The 17,827-nt window shown below is 38.6% G+C and overlaps 1 protein-coding gene across 1 annotated transcript in view; it reads right to left on the reverse strand.

Moving 5' to 3' along the window:
* Positions 1-17,827, reverse strand: part of Serpini2 (serpin family I member 2) — a 46,535-nt gene that overhangs the window by 24,100 nt on the left and 4,608 nt on the right. The window contains 5 exon segments of the mRNA XM_055596635.1: positions 3,374-3,471; positions 7,572-7,764; positions 7,840-7,996; positions 7,998-8,035; positions 9,331-9,561. Coding sequence (XP_055452610.1) covers positions 3,374-3,471; positions 7,572-7,764; positions 7,840-7,996; positions 7,998-8,035; positions 9,331-9,561 — 717 coding nt within the window.

Raw genomic sequence — 17,827 nt, forward strand, 5'->3', positions numbered from 1 at the left:
CCCCCCCCCCCCGGTATAAAATATTATATCCAGTTGTCTGAGAAAGCACCAGATAGATTTCCAGAGTCGTTGTACAAATTTACATTCCCACCAGCAGTGGAGGAGGGTTCCCCTTTCTCCACCTCCTCACCAGCATGTGTTGTCACTTGAGTTTTTGATCTTAGCCATTCTGATGGGTGCAAGGTGAAATCTCAGGGTTGTTTTGTTGTTGTTGTTTACAGTTATTTTTATGGTTTTTTTCGTTATTATTTTCTAATCATTATTATTATTATTTATTCACTTTGTGTCCTGGCTGTAGCTTCTTCCCTTATGTCCTCCCAGTCCCACCCTCCTTCCCACTATGTCTCTCCCATGGTCCACTGATAGGGAAGAACCCCTCCCCTTCTATCTTTCCCTAGCCTATAGGTCTCATCAGGACTGTCTGGATCCTCTTTCCCTGTGTTCTAGTAAGGCCACCATGCAAGAGGGAAGTGATCAGAGAGCAGGCAGCCAAGTTTACACGATAGAATACTACTCAGCAATTAAAAACAAGGAAATCATGAAATTTTCAGGAAAAGATCATTCTGAGTGAGGTATCCCAAATTCAGAAAGACACACATAGTGTATACACACTTATAAGTGGGTATTAGCCATAAAATACAGGATAAACATATTAAATCTATAGTCCTAAAGAAGCTAAACAAGGAGGACCCTAGGGAAGAGGATTAGTCCTCACTCAAAAGGGCAAACAGGATAGACCTCAGAAGTGAGAGAAGACAGGAAACAGGATAGGAGCCTAGCACATAGGACCTCTGAAAGACTCTACCCAGCCAGCCATGTATTGAATCAGATGCTGAAACTCATAGCCAAACTTTGGGCAGAGTGTAGGGAATCTTATGGAAGAAGAGGTAGATAGAACGCCATGGAAGGGACAGGAACTCCACAAAGAGATCAACAGAGCCAAAATATCTGTGCCCAGAGTGACCTGCAGAGACTGATGAATCAACCAAGGAAAATGCATGAAGAGGACCTAGACCCCCTGCTCAGATGTAGCCCATGGTCAGCTTAGTCTCCCGGTAGATTCCCTAGTAAAGGGAGCAGAGGCTGTCTCTGGCATGAACTCTGTTGCCTGCTCTTTGATCACCTCCTTCTGGCAAGGTTATCTTACTTGGCCACAGAGAATGAGGATCCAGTCTGTCCTGATGAGACCTGGTAGGCTAGGGTCAGATAGTAGGGGAAGAAGACCTACCCTATCAGTGGACTAGGGGAGGGGGCATAAGGGAAAAAGAAGGAGAGAGGGTAAAATGGAAGAAGATGAGGGAAGGAATACAGCCGGGATACAAAATGAATAAACTGTAATTTATAATAATAATAATAATAATACTATCAAAATCAGCGAATTATGCCAGTATAAAATATCTATTTCTTGCAGATGCTCCATATCACTAATATTAGAGTAGTTTAGACTGCATTTTGGTAAAATTTTATTGTATAAAAATAAGTAAGCATAGCAGGTGTTATAGCCTGGATAAACATCCTTTCAAAAGCCTCACGTATGGTAGGCTAGGTCCTCAGGTAGGGGCAAGAAATAGATGACGCTGAGAGAAGCTGGCCACTGTGTTTTTAGAGTATCCTGTCCCTGCTCCTTCCTTTCTCCCCTCTCTGCTTCTTGTCTCCAGTGAGATAAATGAGGTCTTCTACCACTTGTCACTGCAGCCCTTTGTCTGGTCCAGTCCCAGAGGGCCAAACCACCATGGACGTGATCCTCCGATACCAACAGTTTCATTATATAAGCATTTGTTTGCTGCCCTGCAAAGTATTAGATACAGCATATGCCAAATATACCAGCTGTAGTGTTAGAATTGGCTGCTTTATTTCAATCAGTGAGGCAGGACCAAAATGGTAAAGTAATTTAAATAGCTAGCCCAGGAGGGGAGAAAAGCAGAAAATGTGAGATATTTATTCTCTGCTAGGGATTATTCTTTTGTACAAATTATTTTATGGAGCAGTTTGGAAGTGTTTTCAGAAATCATCTTGTAAAAGGCTTATGCTGGAGTTTAAATTGCTGGAGTTTAAACAGTGAGTAATGTTTAAATGCCTAATGTATATTGACTGAGATCCCTAAGACCAGGAAGAAGTTTTAAGGGGAAGAAGTGCTTGAAAAGTTCTTGGTTATTATGGGTTGTGGAGGTAGCTACGGTTCAGGGCACCTTAAAATAGCATCTCCTGAAGTGTTTAATGTTGACTGTTACTGCTGGTACTGTAGACACTGGCAAGAAGTCAGATCCAATTGCCTGTGTGGAAACAAGTAGCTGTGTCATGAAGGTGATAAAGAACTTGTATGGCACCTGTGCACATTTTCCACTTCCTTTAGACACTTCCTGCTGTCTCCACCCATGGACCTACATGATTGGTGAATGAATAAACAGACCAATACGTCTCCAAGTCTACATAGTCACATAAAAGTTCAAAAAGGCTTTGTACTGCATTTTTTATATATGGTGATACAAAGTAGACTAGTAAGCTTATCACCACGGCCCTTTATATGACAGAGAAGGCTGGATTTTTCAAAGTGTAGGTGGTGTATATAGCACTCTTAAGTTCTACTTGTTCAGTTATTTAGTTTTCAGTTATCATTTTTTGTCAAGGACAGAGCTAAGAGAATGTCTGGTGTAGCTGTGGAGGTAAGGGACCCAGTAAGAAGAGGTTCCCTAGATTTATGTTAGCATGAACATTCCATCTCCGTTTGTTGTCAAACTGAAGGCATCTGGAGGTATCTTTGTGGGCTTTGATACTACCAAATTACATTTGAAAATTAGTTGTCCATTTGAGTGTATTTGTCCTACTTAAATGACAGATGACCTGTTGTAATTCCCATTTTGAGTAAGGGAATACAAACAGGGCAGAATATATGTATATATAATTCTTCCATTTACATTGTTTTATTATAAGTATGGTAAGAATGTTTATCTAACATTAAGAAATGTTTTCTGGGGCTGGAGAGATGGCTTAGAGGTTAAGAGCACTGGCTGTTCTTCCAGAGGCCTTGATTTCAATTCCCAGCAACCACACAGTGGCTCACAACCATCTATAATGAGATCTGGTGCCCGCTTCTGGCTTGCAGGTGTACATGCAGGCAGACCACTGTACACATAATAAATAAATAAATCTTTAAAAAAGGAAAGAAATGTTTTCTGATTTTCATTGAGGAAAACTTCTGACCTGGGGAGACACAGGGCTTAAGAATAAGATGCTCAGCCTTAGTGTGACATTTATTCACTACACAAAAGCTTTCTGGGTCTGAGTGCTCTCTCTTTTAAGATCAGCATGCTAATATAATTCCACGAAAACAAATCAACATGACAATATAAAAATTAACTCATCAGCAGCATACCTGTTATTCCAGAAAGGTCACAGCCACCACTAAACATCTCAGTTACGTTTAAAGAATATAGTGCTTCCTTGAAATCTAATTTTTGTTCTATTTTAAATCTGTTTCAAAAAGATGAAGAAAAAAATGACTTAAGACACAGTGCACATTTTCTAAGAAAAAAACATTTTATGACATAGGTGACTTGGCAAAGTTTATATTATGAATCTTTGGTTTTCACCAGCCTGGTTTCATTTTCTTACATCTCACATCTTTTATATCCAGTTCCATTAATTGGTTCCAAATAGCTAATAACTTGCTTCCTAGATATATTTTTGGTGGGGATGATGAATAGGATGACTTTGAAGTAACAGTTACCCAACAAAACAGTTCTATCTAAACTTCCTTGTTTAACTCCATACTTTGCAAGAAGGATGAAGCTTTCTTCTAGAAATTTTCTGTACTCAGGATGTTCTAAAAAAGATGTGCAATAGCAGATGCTCACAACACTAAGAAAAGAAAATAGCAGTCAACAGTCCTGGAGAAAGCTTGTTGGCGGTGATACTCACTGAGGCATTTACTACTCAGCATCCTTCCTATGCGTTCTCACATTTGCTGTGGCTCTTTATCTTATGGACATCCCTAATATCTTAATGAATACTTCATGTGGGTAAAACATTGAAAGGGAACAGGGCAAAATGGATAAGAGTTATCAGGTCAGGGGTCAGAGACCTGAACAGTGTTTTTAATACTAGCCCATATGATAAGACTACAACATACAACTTACCTAAGTTCCTCATTTATGAAGAAGGAACTAACTAGAGAATCTCAGAGATTCGCTTGGGTATAGATTTTTCATGGTTCCAAGAAAATTGCAGCTACTGAATCTCATGGTGTCATTTAAATGGGGGGGGGGGACTAGTACACTGTTATTGCATAGATGCTTAGAGAATGTTTTTATTAAGCTATCATAAACATTTTTTAAAGGCAAAGGCATGTGTTATCCGTAAGTGCAGAAATGGATTTTCCTGCATCGGTGACATTCCCCAGAAACTCCCACCTCAAGAGCTCCCACCTCAAGTCCCTGTACTGACAGGAACTTGTTCAACAAATGCAAACGGCTGTTGGAGGATCCTGGATCTAACACCTAAGCTAAAGCCAGCTACAAATTTGATGAAAAATAGGTCTAATACAATCACAGTTTTAATTGACAGGCATTGATTAAATTTCTTTGCTGTAATTTTTCAAAGTAACACATATCCTATGGGAGCATACTAAAATTATTTTCTGACACAATAATATGTATTTTGAAATATGCTAAACATTCCAAAACCTAAGTAACTGGAATAGTGGGGCACATGAAGACTAAAAATCTATTTTGAATGAAAGTAGCTTATTTTATGCTACTATTTTCAACTTCTTAATAATTTCTTACTGGAAAAAATTAAATATGATTGTTTTAAAAGTATTCCCTGTCTTTATTATATTCTTTGTCCTGAATAGCAATAAAGGTGGAAACTATATGTTCTAATATACCTACTATTTTTAGAATAATAGCCCAGCAATTTCAGGATAATGACAAGAATACTGAAGACTTATTACAATGTCTAATAATGTGTAATTATCACTAGAAAGTCATTTAAATAATAGTCCTGTTCAGAGAGTAGTCCAGTGAAGCCTACAGCAATAGAAACACATTCAGTCATTTGATAAAAGCATAATCTAAGGCCAATACCTAATTATCCATAATTATTCCAGCCATGAATAGAGGGGATGAAGTAGCACTTTTGTGGTTAGGCACTTAATATAGATCACAGTTTTTAATGTTTACAAAATTCCTAGGAAGTTGGCCTTATCGTTATCATTGACATGGAAGAAAGCAATTGTAAGAAAGTTGATTTCCAAGCTCAAGGTCAAGCCAAGTATGAGAGCTATGATTTAAACTCAGGTCCATTTAGGTCAAAGCTCGTGTGCTGACTCTTTCTGTCTTCTAATCAAACTATTATTCGAAACCATGATCTTCATCAATATACGCAGTGTGAATCATTACTCATTACAGTCATGTTTCATTTCCCTTGACCCTAACCGAAATTCATCAAAAAAATAGGCAAAGGTAAAAGAGTAAGCAACAAAAGTGGTGGTTAGATAAATATTAAACTAAATAATCATGAAATAAACTATTTAGCATGCTATTCGCTTTTCAAGTGGAATTTGCTTCCATGTGTAAGTATTGAGTTGAAACGGGTCTCACATACGTAAAACCTGCAGACAATGTAAGAAAATCTGAATTTCTGTGCTAAGATGGACCCAGTCATGGTTTCCAGTAACTTCTGTGAATCTGCCTCATTAATTCCCTCTCCTATACACTGAGTGTTCTCAGTAAGTGGGGAAAAATTAGAACCTCTTGACATCTCCCTCTGAGTCCCTATCCTATTAACTCAAGTCCCATTGTGTACATAATAGACTTTAGCTAAAAGTAACCAAACCAAATCTATAGAAACACAGCATTAGCATTGAAATTTAAAAGCAGAGACTAGGAGACAGTTTTTCAAGTGCTTGCTTCACAAACATATGGACTCAAGTTTGGATCACAGGACCCATGTAAAGTGCATTAGGATGTGTTTATAATCCCAGCATTCCTATTGCAAAATAAGAGGCAGAGACACAATAACAGGCTTCATACACATACACATTTGCAAATGTCAAGGTTCTCAAACAAGGTGCAAAGAGAGAAATGACACCTGAGCTTGTCTTCTAAGCTCTACACACAAATGTGCACAAACGTAGACCCACACACATGAGACACAACACACAGACATGATATATATGCACATATATGTAGTTTAATACAAAAGTAAGATTCTGTGTAGGTGAAATTTGCTAACAAGTTGCCTTATCTACACGCATTAAGTGCTCACTTTTTATCTGTACACATAAACACATTCTAACGATGCTTCTTCTATACAGGAATCTGACACACTGCAGGCATATGTTAGACTGTCCAACCTAATAAAGCTCTCACCCTAGAACATTTAGCCTACTGTCACTCTTACAGGCTTTGACTCTCGGTTCATTCTATGTCTAAGAAGAAAAGGGGACATTCTACAAATAGGGGCTATAATCCAATCTGACCCATGTTCCTTCCTATTGTCTCTTGTATATGGACAATACATGATGGTTGTCTGTGTTGCTCAGAGCTGATGTTGTGTAGGGTCACACTTACGCTGCTAACTCCAAGGATTGCTGGACTCTATCAGAAGCTAAAGAGAGGCAAGGGCAGAGTCCAGGCACAGCCTTCAGGTCCATGTGGCTTTAAAAACAACTTGACTTTATAGTTTTATACCAAAATTATGAGAATGAATGCCTGTTGTTTAAATCAACTGGTTTGCTCTCTGTTTCTTTTTCATGGTAGCCCTGGAAATCTGATGACATTGATTAAATTGTTCCAATCACTTCACTTACCAGTTTACAACTCATTATGTACTCACAGGTATAAAATAAATACAGCACTGAGTAATAAATTTTAAACTTCTCACTGAACATTATTTCCAGTGTCCACACAGCAGAGGCACGGAGATGGTGAGTTTAATGCTAGCCTGGTCTACCTAGTGACTCCAGAACAAATATGGGATACACATAGTTACTCTTCAGAGATGGGGCACAGATGGTTGGAACAAAGTCATCAGTCAACACAACTATTTACTGAGCCTATATAATTTTCTTTCCACTGTTCATAAGTAAACATACTTATTTTAGTAAGAAAATGGTTAGTTTGGAGAAAATGTACTTCAGAACTTTGATTTCATGATTTTAGTTTATAGGAGTAAGGATCAGATCTAGAGAAATGAGAAGAAATTGTGAGGGGAGAACAAACTCAAGGAAGTTAGAGAGTAGGGATAAGATCCGGGAGGAGTGAGGGGAAATAGTGAGCAGAGCAACGACTACAGTCAAAATTTGATGTATGAGTACGAAATTCTCAATTAATAAACTAGTATATGAAAATATATAAAGAAATGTTAACACACACTAAAACATAAACTCTGCTACTTTGGTACACCACCGGATCTGAATATTCTTTTTTTTCTCTCAGAAACATATTAGTGTGCATAACCCTTGCTGCCTATCGGGATCCCTTGCAATTTCAGAGAAGTGTTATTTACCCAAACCTGACCAAAGGATTCCATTTATAACTCAAAGATCAGTAGTAGAGAACATGACCCACCGAGGCAGGCTGACTTCCACTTCTTGTTCACGTAGCTCAGAGAACCATCTCCGGATGCGATTAACAGTAACTTGTTTTTCCACTTCTTCAATGCTCATATCTTTTGTGGGAAGAATGATGACTAAACTAAATTCATCAGCCTTGTAAGGCAGTTCCAAAACCTGGCAGGTCATAAGTGACTCAGAAAAATAACCTGGAACAAAGAAAGTTCATTAAATATATTTGTCAGTTATCAAGCCCTTATTTAAAATATTGTTTCTTATATTACCGTATTTTGCTCTCAACCGAGCCTTCATCATTGGAACCTTGACTGTTGAGCGGTCTTTCTTACTAAAATCTGTCATCTCTGTGTCTTCTTTTCTGAATTTCTGTTTCCAGTCACCCTTGAAATAAATGGCATTTACCAGGACCAGACGAGTCAGGGGGGCCAAATTCTTCCTCTGAAAACATATCTTTAATTTTTCCTATAAAGATGTTAAAGAATAGTGTCGGGAGAAAATTAAGTAATGATGTAATGTAATTGGTAAAATAAGCTAAAGAAAATATGTCTTGCACAGAACTGGTTTGGACAAGGTATTGTATCATTTAGCTTTGGCAACTGTAAGAGCTGAAGGGAATACTGCTAAATACTTCTCTAAGAAATAGGCACAAACAGAAACACCAAGAAATAGAAAATGAGAGTGTTCTAGGAAAAAAAAATGCACAGAGCTACGTAATGAACTCTGGTGAGATCATGTCCATAAATTGTTGTTCAGACAAGAAGAGAACTGAAATATGTCTCCCTGTATATTCATCAGTATTATTCAGACCAAAGGGCTAGGTTGCCCACCAGGACAACCAGATTCTGTAGTTCAGAGGTAAACCCAAATTTATTATACTCATAGCTGCAGCCAGTGACCAGTTGTTAGTCTGATTTTGGTCTTCAAAACAACCATCTCTTCCTCTCTTATTTCTCTGTGCAGTAAGCAATTTCATGTCCATAAATACGTTATTTCCTTATTTCACATCCCTATAAATTCTGTTTCTCACCGCTGTGTCACACTGTCAATGGATACCTTTGTTTTTGTGCTTGCCCATGAAGACAGAAGTAACAATTTACACAATCACAAATTTCTTCAGAGTAATCATAATCAAAGAAAGAATACTACTAAGGGTCTATCATGTTATTATTTTACACACATTGTTAATGTTTTTAACAACTGTAATATTTTAATAGTGCCCTAATTTTAAAGAGAACCTAAACTTACAATGCTCTAAACATTGAACTCAAATCTAACCTCTATTTAACAACTTTGTAATTTTTGCTACATAAGGTCTAAAGATTAGATTGCCATATTTGTGATAAGATTGTTAGCCTTATTTTTAAACATTAACATAATCTACTAAAATATTTACAGTACTCTTGGGAAAGTAGCATTTGGAATTGACATATCTAATATATTCCTGGCCCAAGGTAGGCTTTCTGTTTTCATGCCTGAAAAAAAATCAATACTTGAGCAAAAATTATTGCTGAGATATTCCCATCAAGAAGAGGAGGGTGTCTGGAAATTAGTGCATAAGTCAATACACTTTTCAATACACAGTTCAGAGTTTCTGTAGATTTTATAATCTAGCGTTAATTTAAATAACAGTGATTTGAAATGAAGATGTGACCCCTTTGATCCACAGTAGAATGGGAAAATATTCAGCCACTCTTTAGGGTATTAAAAGCTATGAATCCAAAAGGAAGTAACAGTTTTATGAAAATGGGAAACTTTACCATCTGTTTTGCTTTCTACCCAGGTGCTTATTGTCTGTGCGCAAGATTTTGCATCCAGAAAATCCACCAGTTTTGTAGCACTCTGAAAAAACTGCTTGTTGCCATGGAGATATGTTTCCTTCACAGTGAATCCTTCTTGGAGGTAGAGGGCACTGGCAAGATTAAATGTAAATTCTTGTTTCTTCTTCGCAATGGCTGAAAAAAGTGACTTCAGCACAGAAAATTCCTCTCCTACAAAATAATTATATACTCACATACTGAACAACATAAAAACAATAACTTTGCCACATGTCCTGATTTTTATCACCAATATTCCATGCTGAGACGTAACTAACAATGTGACATCACTATAAAGATTTTTAACATTTACCTCCTATAGAATGTGAATTTTGCAGAAAAAATCAATGTTTATACTAGACATAGAATGGCCATGTAAATTTAATTTTTTCTAAAACAAAATTATGAATTTATGCAGGCTGAAGGAATTTAAAAGCAGGAAGTTTTCATTTAAGACCCCTTTCTTTGAAAGGAAAATGCTAATGAATATTGGTGGAGGTATGACAACAATGAACACTTTTTCAAGGTTACTTTTATTTCAGCTTCAAGAATGCATGGTTCTTTACCAATAACTACAGCTGTCCCGGTTTTAAGGTTTACAAGGTAAGCCCTGTAATCATCACTAGACTTACATAAAAATCAGAAGTGCCTGTTTGTTTTGGCTATCTGTGGGAACAATAAAAGCCTTTAACCATTGCAACTAGAGCTACCAGGTAGAATCAATTAAAAGAATTACTACCAGCTGATTATTGGTGAATGGATCTTACCACAGTGCTCTGTATGACTCTAGGACTTGCCTACTCTGATGATTCCTTCCATAATTTCTTAGTCATTTTCCAATGTTACAAACATTTTATGTACTTCTGACTTAATCCTGGAACTTGGTTATCAAGCCAGAAACCATTTCAGATCACAGGTTATTTCTAGGCTTCATTACATTTTCAGCAAAAAACTGAAATGTCACTTATGTAACTTGAAAGTTGAGAGTATTTGATTAATCTCCATTACATAAAATAAACATAGTTCACCATTAAAACATACTCATCAAGTAGAATTATGGAGTGGGCTGGGGAGATGGCTCAGTAAAGTGCCTGCTGGGCAAGCGAAAGGATTTGAGTTCAATCACCTCATAAAAGCCAGGGAGAGCATTTCATGCCTGTAATCCCAGCATAGGGAGGCAGAAAGGTGGCAGAGGTTTGCTGTCCATCCAGGGTAGCCAAATTGTAAGCCTAGGTTAAGTGAAAGAACCTGTCTTAAATCCTGAAAGGCAAAGAGGATGGACATCAGAAGAAAAAGAAAACAGGAAACAACCTAGGAACCTGCTACAGAGGGCCTCTGAAAGCCAGAAGAAGAAAACAGGAAACAACCTCGGAACCTGCCACAGAGGGCCTCTGAAAGCCTCTGCCATGCAGACTGTCAAAGCAGATGCTGAGTCTGATGGCCAACTTTCGGGCAGAGTGAATGGAATTTTATGTAAGAAGTGGGAAATAGTAAGAGCTGGAGAGGACAGGAGCTCCACAAGGAGAGCAACAGAACAAGATAATTTGAACACAGGGACCTTCCCAGAGACTCATACTCCAACCAAGGACTATCCATGGAGATAACCTAGAACCCTGACAATGCAGCCACTTCTGATGAGAACTGATAGACTAATATCAGAAAGAAGGAGAGGAGGACGTCCCCTATCAGTGGACTTGGGGAGGGGCATGCATGCAGAAAGGGAGGGGAGGAGGGACCGGGAGGGGAGGAGGGAGGGGCTTATGGGGGGGATACAAAATGAATAAAGTGTAATTAATAAAAGTTAAATAAAAATTAAAAAATAAATAAATAAAGTGGAGAACAACAGACCAAGTCACCTGACATAGACCTCTGACCTCCACAAGTACATGCACAGCCAGGCACACAGACAGAGGAATACACACACACACACACACACACACCATAAAACAAGTATCAATGAAAACTTCTTTGTAAGTATCTAAGGGAGATAAAGTATGAGAGTACACATCCTTTAATTATAAAATTAGAGGTCATAGTCTTCATGTGAGTAAGCTGGCACTGAAGAGCTGCCTCCACATGTTTTTCATCCAGCTGGGGAAAAGCTACGCTTTGGTCCCTAACATCTCCATGGTCTCAGGTTCTTGAACAGGCACAGTCTGTATATATATATATATACAGGAAGCCATGACAGATTATTGTGTTATCTTTGAAACTTTAGGTCCTCTACCCACAGGAACAGAGACAAGGATATGCAAGATTGTAAGTTTAAAAATACATTTCATGAGGTCCCATTTATTGATTGTTGCAGGTAAATAGTGGGATCTGGAAAAGATCATCCTGAGTGAGCTATCCCAGAAGCAGGAAGATGCACACGGTATATACTCACTCATATACACATATAATATAGGATAAACCTAATAAAATCTGTACACCTAAAGAAACTAATCAAGAGGGAAGACCTGGCTAAAATGCTCAGTCCCTATCCAGAAACGCAAAGAGGATGAACACCAGAAGAAGGCGAAAAGAGGGAACAAGTCAGGAGCCTGGCACAGAGGACCTCTGAAAGGCTCTGCCCTGCAGACTATCAATGCAGTTGCTGAGACTTTTGGGCAACTTTTGGGCAGAGTGTAGGGAATCTTAGGAAAGAAGTGGGAAATAGTAAGATCTGGAGAGGACAGGAACTCCACAAGGAGGGCAACAGAACCAAAAACTCTGAGCACAGGGGTCTTTCCTGAGACTGATACTCCAACCAAGTACCATGCATGAAGATAACCTAAGACCCCTGCACAGATGTAGCCCATGGCAGTTCAGTATCCAAGTGGGTTCCATTGTAATAGGAACAGGGACTGTCTCTGACATGAACTGATTGGCCTGCACTTTAATTACCTCCCCCTGAGGGGGAAGCAGCATTACCAGGCCACAGAAGAAGACAATACAGCTACTCCTGATGAGACCTAATTGACTAGGATCAGAAGGAAGGAAAAGAAGTCCTCCCCTATCAGTGGACTTAGAGAGGGGCATGCATGCAGAGGGTGGAGGAAGGGAAGGATTGGGATGGGAGTGGGGAAGGAACCACAGGGGGGTACAAAGTGAACAAAGTGTAATTAATAAAGAATTTTTTAAAATTCATATAATTATATTAGATGACCACCATGATTTCTGACAACCCTGGGCTTTTTTTATAGGAGGAGATGGAGAAAGTTAAACTGTTTTGCTTAGTCATGCAAGGATTCTAGATGCTGTTATTCATTCCTCAAAATGGCATATTTCAGCTGCTGGGTGGCTATGGAGAGGACTTCCCAAGCACAAAAGCTTATCCAAAATAATTAATGACAAAGGCAAAGGAACAGAATTCTGAAGTAATTTTTTAGGCATTTATAATTTATGGACACTTTCAAAGGAATGGTGGAGGGAAAAAGGAGAGAAAAATAGCTGTTCCTCATTTATCACAGCAAATAGAATCATGTCATATGTAGACCTAAGACCTGTTTCAAAGAACTGAACTTTGATAAACTACTGGGCTTCTAAACCAATGTAAAACTATCACCAAATATCACAAGATTGAGCCAGAGCAATAAGACAACTAAAGGAGATCAAGGGGATACAAATCGGAAAGGAAGAGGTCAAAGTGTCACTATTCGCAGATGATATGATAGTATATATGAGCGACCCCAAAAATTCAACCAGAGAACTCCTCCAGTTGATAAACACCTTCAGCAAAGTGGCAGGATACAAAATCAACTCAAAAAAATCAGAAGCCCTCCTGTATACCAAAGACAAAAGGGCCGAGAAAGAAATTAGGGAAACAACACACTTCACAATAGCCACTAACCACATAAAGTACCTTGGTGTGACTCTAACCAAGCAAATGAAAGACGTGTTTGAGAAAAACTTCAAGTCTCTGAAGAAAGAAATTGAAGAAGATCTCAGAAGATGGAAAGATCTCCCATGCTCATGGATTGGTAGGATTAACATTGTGAAAATGGCCATCCTGCCAAAAGCAATCTACAGATTCAATGCAATTCCCATCAAAATACCAACTCAATTCTTTACAGACCTTGAAAAAAAGATTCTCAGCTTCATATGGAGAAACAAAAAACCCAGAATCTCCAAAACAATCCTGTACAACAACAGATCATCTGGAGGTATCTCCATCCCCGATCTCAAGTTGTACTACAAAGCAATAGTAATAAAAACTGCATGGTATTGGCATAAAAATAGAAAGGAGGATCAATGGAACCGCATAGAATACCCAGAAATAAACCCACACACCTATGAATACTCGATATTTGACAAAGAAGCCAAAACCATTCAATGGAAAAAAGACAGCATCTTCAACAAATGGTGCTGGTCCAACTGGATGTCCACATGCAGAAAAAATGAAAATAGATCTCTATTTATCACCCTGCACAAAACTAAAGTCCAAGTGGATCAAAGACCTCAACATAAAACCAGATACTCTAAATCTGTTAGAAGAAAAAGTGGGGAACAGCCTAGAACTCATTGGCACAGGAGACAACTTCCTGAACAGAACACCAACAGCACAGGCTCTAAGAGCAACAATCAATAAATGGGACCTCATGAAACTGAAAAGCTTCTGTAAAGCAAAGGACACTATCATCAAAACAAAACGCCTGCCTACAGATTGGGAAAGAATCTTCACCAACCCTTTATCTGACAGAGGACTAATATCGAGTATATACAAAGAACTAAAGAAGCTGAAAAGCAGCAAACCAAGTAATCCAATTAAAAAATGGGGAACAGAGCTAAACAGTGAATTCTCGACAGAGGAATATCGAATGGCAGAGAAACACTTAAAGAAATGCTCATCCTCATTAGCCATCAGGGAAATGCAAATCAAAACGACCCTGAGATATCACCTTACACCCATCAGAATGGCCAAGATGAAAAACTCAAGGGACAACACATGCTGGAGAGGTTGTGGAGAAAGGGGAACCCTCCTCCACTGCTGGTGGGAATGTAAACTGGTACAACCACTCTGGAAATCTATCTGGCGCTTTCTAAGACAATTAGGAAGAGTGCTTCCTCAAGACCCAGCTATACCACTGCTAGGCATATACCCAAAGTTTGCTCAAGTACACAAAAGGGATATTTGCTCAACCATGTTTATAGCAGTTTTATTTGTAATAGCCAGAACCTGTAAACAACCCAGATGTCCATCAACGGAGGAATGGGTACAGAAATTGTGGTATTTTTACATAATGAAATACTACTCAGCAATCAAAAAGGAGGAAATCATGAAATTTGCAGGCAAATGGTGGGATCTAGAAAAGATCATCTTGAGTGAAATATCCCAGAAGGAGAAAGACAAACACGGTATATACTCACTTATATAGACCTATAAGATATAATAAACATAATGAAATCTATACACCTAAAAAAGATAATCAAGAGAGCGGACATGGGGTAAGATTATCAATCCTCGTTTTGAAAGACAGATGGGATACGCACTGAACATTGACAGGAGTTTACTGAGCGCATTGGAAAGACTCTAACTAGCAGTGTTTTCAAAGCAAAGACTCATGACCAAACCTCTGGCAGAGTACAGGGAATCATAAGTAAGAAGGGGAGTTAGACTGATGAGGAAAGGATAGGAGCTCCACAAGGACCAAAGATATCTGGGCACAGGGTCTTTTCTGAGACTGACATGCAACCAAGGACCATGTATGAATGTAACCCAGAACCTCTGCTCAGATGTAGCCTGTGGTAGCTCAGTAACCAATTGGTTTCCCATAGTGAGGGGAACAAGGACTATTTCTAACAGGAACTCAATGGCTGGTTCTTTGGCCTCCCCACCCCCCAAGGGAGGAGCAGTCCTGTTAGGCCACAGAGGAGAGCTTTGCAGCCAGTCCTGAAGATACCTGATAAAACAGGATCAGATGAATGGGGAGGAGGTCCCCCTTATCAGTGGACTTGGCAAGGGGCACGGTGGAGAGGAGGGAGGGAGGGAGGGACTGGGAGGGAATGAGGGATCGGGACACGGCTGGGCTACAGAGTTAATAAAATGTAACTGATAAGAAAAAATAAAATACAAAAAAAAAGAAAAGAAAAATCATTTTAATGTCTACATACTAAAAAAAGAAGAAAATATGGGTGTTTTAATAAGTCATCCTAGTTGGTATAAAAGAAATAAACCTCTTCACTAGTACACACTTTAAGCTTTATCAAATAATGCATAGATTAGTTTATTGCCACATTTTTTTTAGAACTAGTCAATATTTGAAGAGAATATTGGTATAGATAGAATATTGTATGGAAGGATTTGGACTTCCTTAACTTAATAAATTGGCTTAGCTAAAATGTGATTTTTTTTGTCTTCTCTGTAAGCTATGATTTATGTTCAGATATATAACTTGATTTTAATAGAAAATAATTGATTTACTTTATCCAATGAATCAGAAGTATTGCTGACAATGAATTAGCTGTAATCTTTCATTAGCACATTGAAGGTTCCAAATAACAGAAGGAGCGATAATTTTTCCTTTGTCATGAACACAGAATCAAACTGATAGGTTGCATCAGCACAAATAGGACACGTTTTGCAGATTTCCTGTGTGACTCACTACTGAGCACTAAGTGCAGGAGTTAGGTACATTATTCTGAGATTGAGCATCTGCTGTCTAGTATGTAGTAAGTCAATCTCTATAACGAAATTATGAAGCCATGATGTTCATCATTTTATTTGGGCCGCTGGCCAGAGTCCAAGAGCTATGCTGATGATGCTGAGGGAATACGAAAGTCCTTTCACCTGCAGAAATCAGATCCCTTGACCTCATCCCCACTGTTCAATTCCACGTCTTTCTGGCTTTTATCTTAGCTTTTCAATTTTTACTAAAATTATAGAAAACATCTACTTTCATTTCTAGCAAATGATATTTATGTATAAGCTAGATTGAGTGGAATTTTTTTGGTTTGTATCACTTGAAAAATTACAGTACATATCTTGTATTAATATGAATCAAGTATTCTCTGTACAATAAAAAGATGGAGATCACCAAAAAAAAAATATCACAAGATTGAAGGAGATTTTAAAATTATTAGTCTTAAAATTTTAATTATATTATTAGGTTAATGACCTCATTTAACACAGATTGAAAAGAATACATATGCATGGCTCCTAATCAGCAATGAGAAAAACATTTAATTTCCTAAAATGGAAACATGGAGAACCAATGATGGGGTGAATCTGTTTGATTTTACCGGCCCTCTAGAAAACGTTTTTACAATTCAGCACTGGTTTTCTTCTCCTGATGTCAAGAATCCGAAGGCCAATAATGTGTGCATGTATCTAAGGGCTGGCGAAAAGGCTCAGTCTGCAACATCCTTGCCACTAAATTATGAGGTCTTGAGTTTGATCCCAAATTCAAACATTAAAAGAAGAAGAAGAAGAAGAAGAAGAAGAAGAAGAAGAAGAAGAAGAAGAAGAAGAAGAAGAAGAAGAAGAAGAAGAAGAAGAAGAAGAGAAAGAAAGAAAGAAAGAAAGAAAGAAAGAAAGAAAGAAAGAAAGAAAGAAAGAAAGAAAGAAAAAGAAAGAAAGAAAAAATAAAATCTTCAATTTCTTTCTTCAGAGACTTGAAATTTTTTTTCATACAGGTCTTTCACATGCTTGGTTAGAGTCACACCAAGGTACTTTATGTTATTTGTGGCTATTGTAAAGGAGGTCATTTTGAGAGGACCTATAACCCCTGCTCAGATGTAGCTTAGCCTCCAAGTGAGGGTCCCTCCTAAGGGGAGCAGGGGCTGTGTCTGGCATGAACTCAGTGGCAGGCTCTTTGACACCTCCCCCTGGGGGATGTGGTCTTGCCAGGCCACAGAGGAAGACAATACAACCAGTCCTGATGATACCTGATAGGGTGAAACAGAAGGGAAGGAGGACCTCCCCTATCAGTGGACTTGGGGAGGGGCATGGGAGGAGATGAGGAAGGGAGGGTGGAATTAGGAGGAAATGAGGGAGGGGGCCAGGATACAAATTGAATAAATTATAATAAATGATAATAAAAAAAGAAATAAAAAAAGAAGAAAAGAAAATTCTGAGTGTGGCAACACACAGTTATGAGCTCAGAACTATGGAGACAAAAACAGATGGATCCTTTGGGCTCACTCTTCAAACATCTTAATAGCACATCCCATGGCAGTCCAAGATTATCTCAAGAAAGGGTGTGTGTAGAGGACTGAAGAGATGTTCAGCAGTCAAGAGCACGTACTACTCTTCCAGAGGACTAGAGTACCATTCTCAACACCCATGTCAGGGGCTCACCGCAATTTGTTCCTACTCCAGCAACATTTCCAACACCTCTGTCCTCCTGCAAAGGCACCTGCACTCAAGTGGGTCTACACACACACACACACACACACACACACACACAGAGTCATGTACAAGCACCTATGCACACACAGGACACACACACACACACACACA

Source organism: Psammomys obesus, unplaced genomic scaffold (genome assembly GCF_907164565.1).
Source record: "Psammomys obesus unplaced genomic scaffold, mPsaObe1.curated_primary_1811, whole genome shotgun sequence".
Taxonomy (NCBI): Eukaryota; Metazoa; Chordata; class Mammalia; order Rodentia; family Muridae; genus Psammomys; species Psammomys obesus.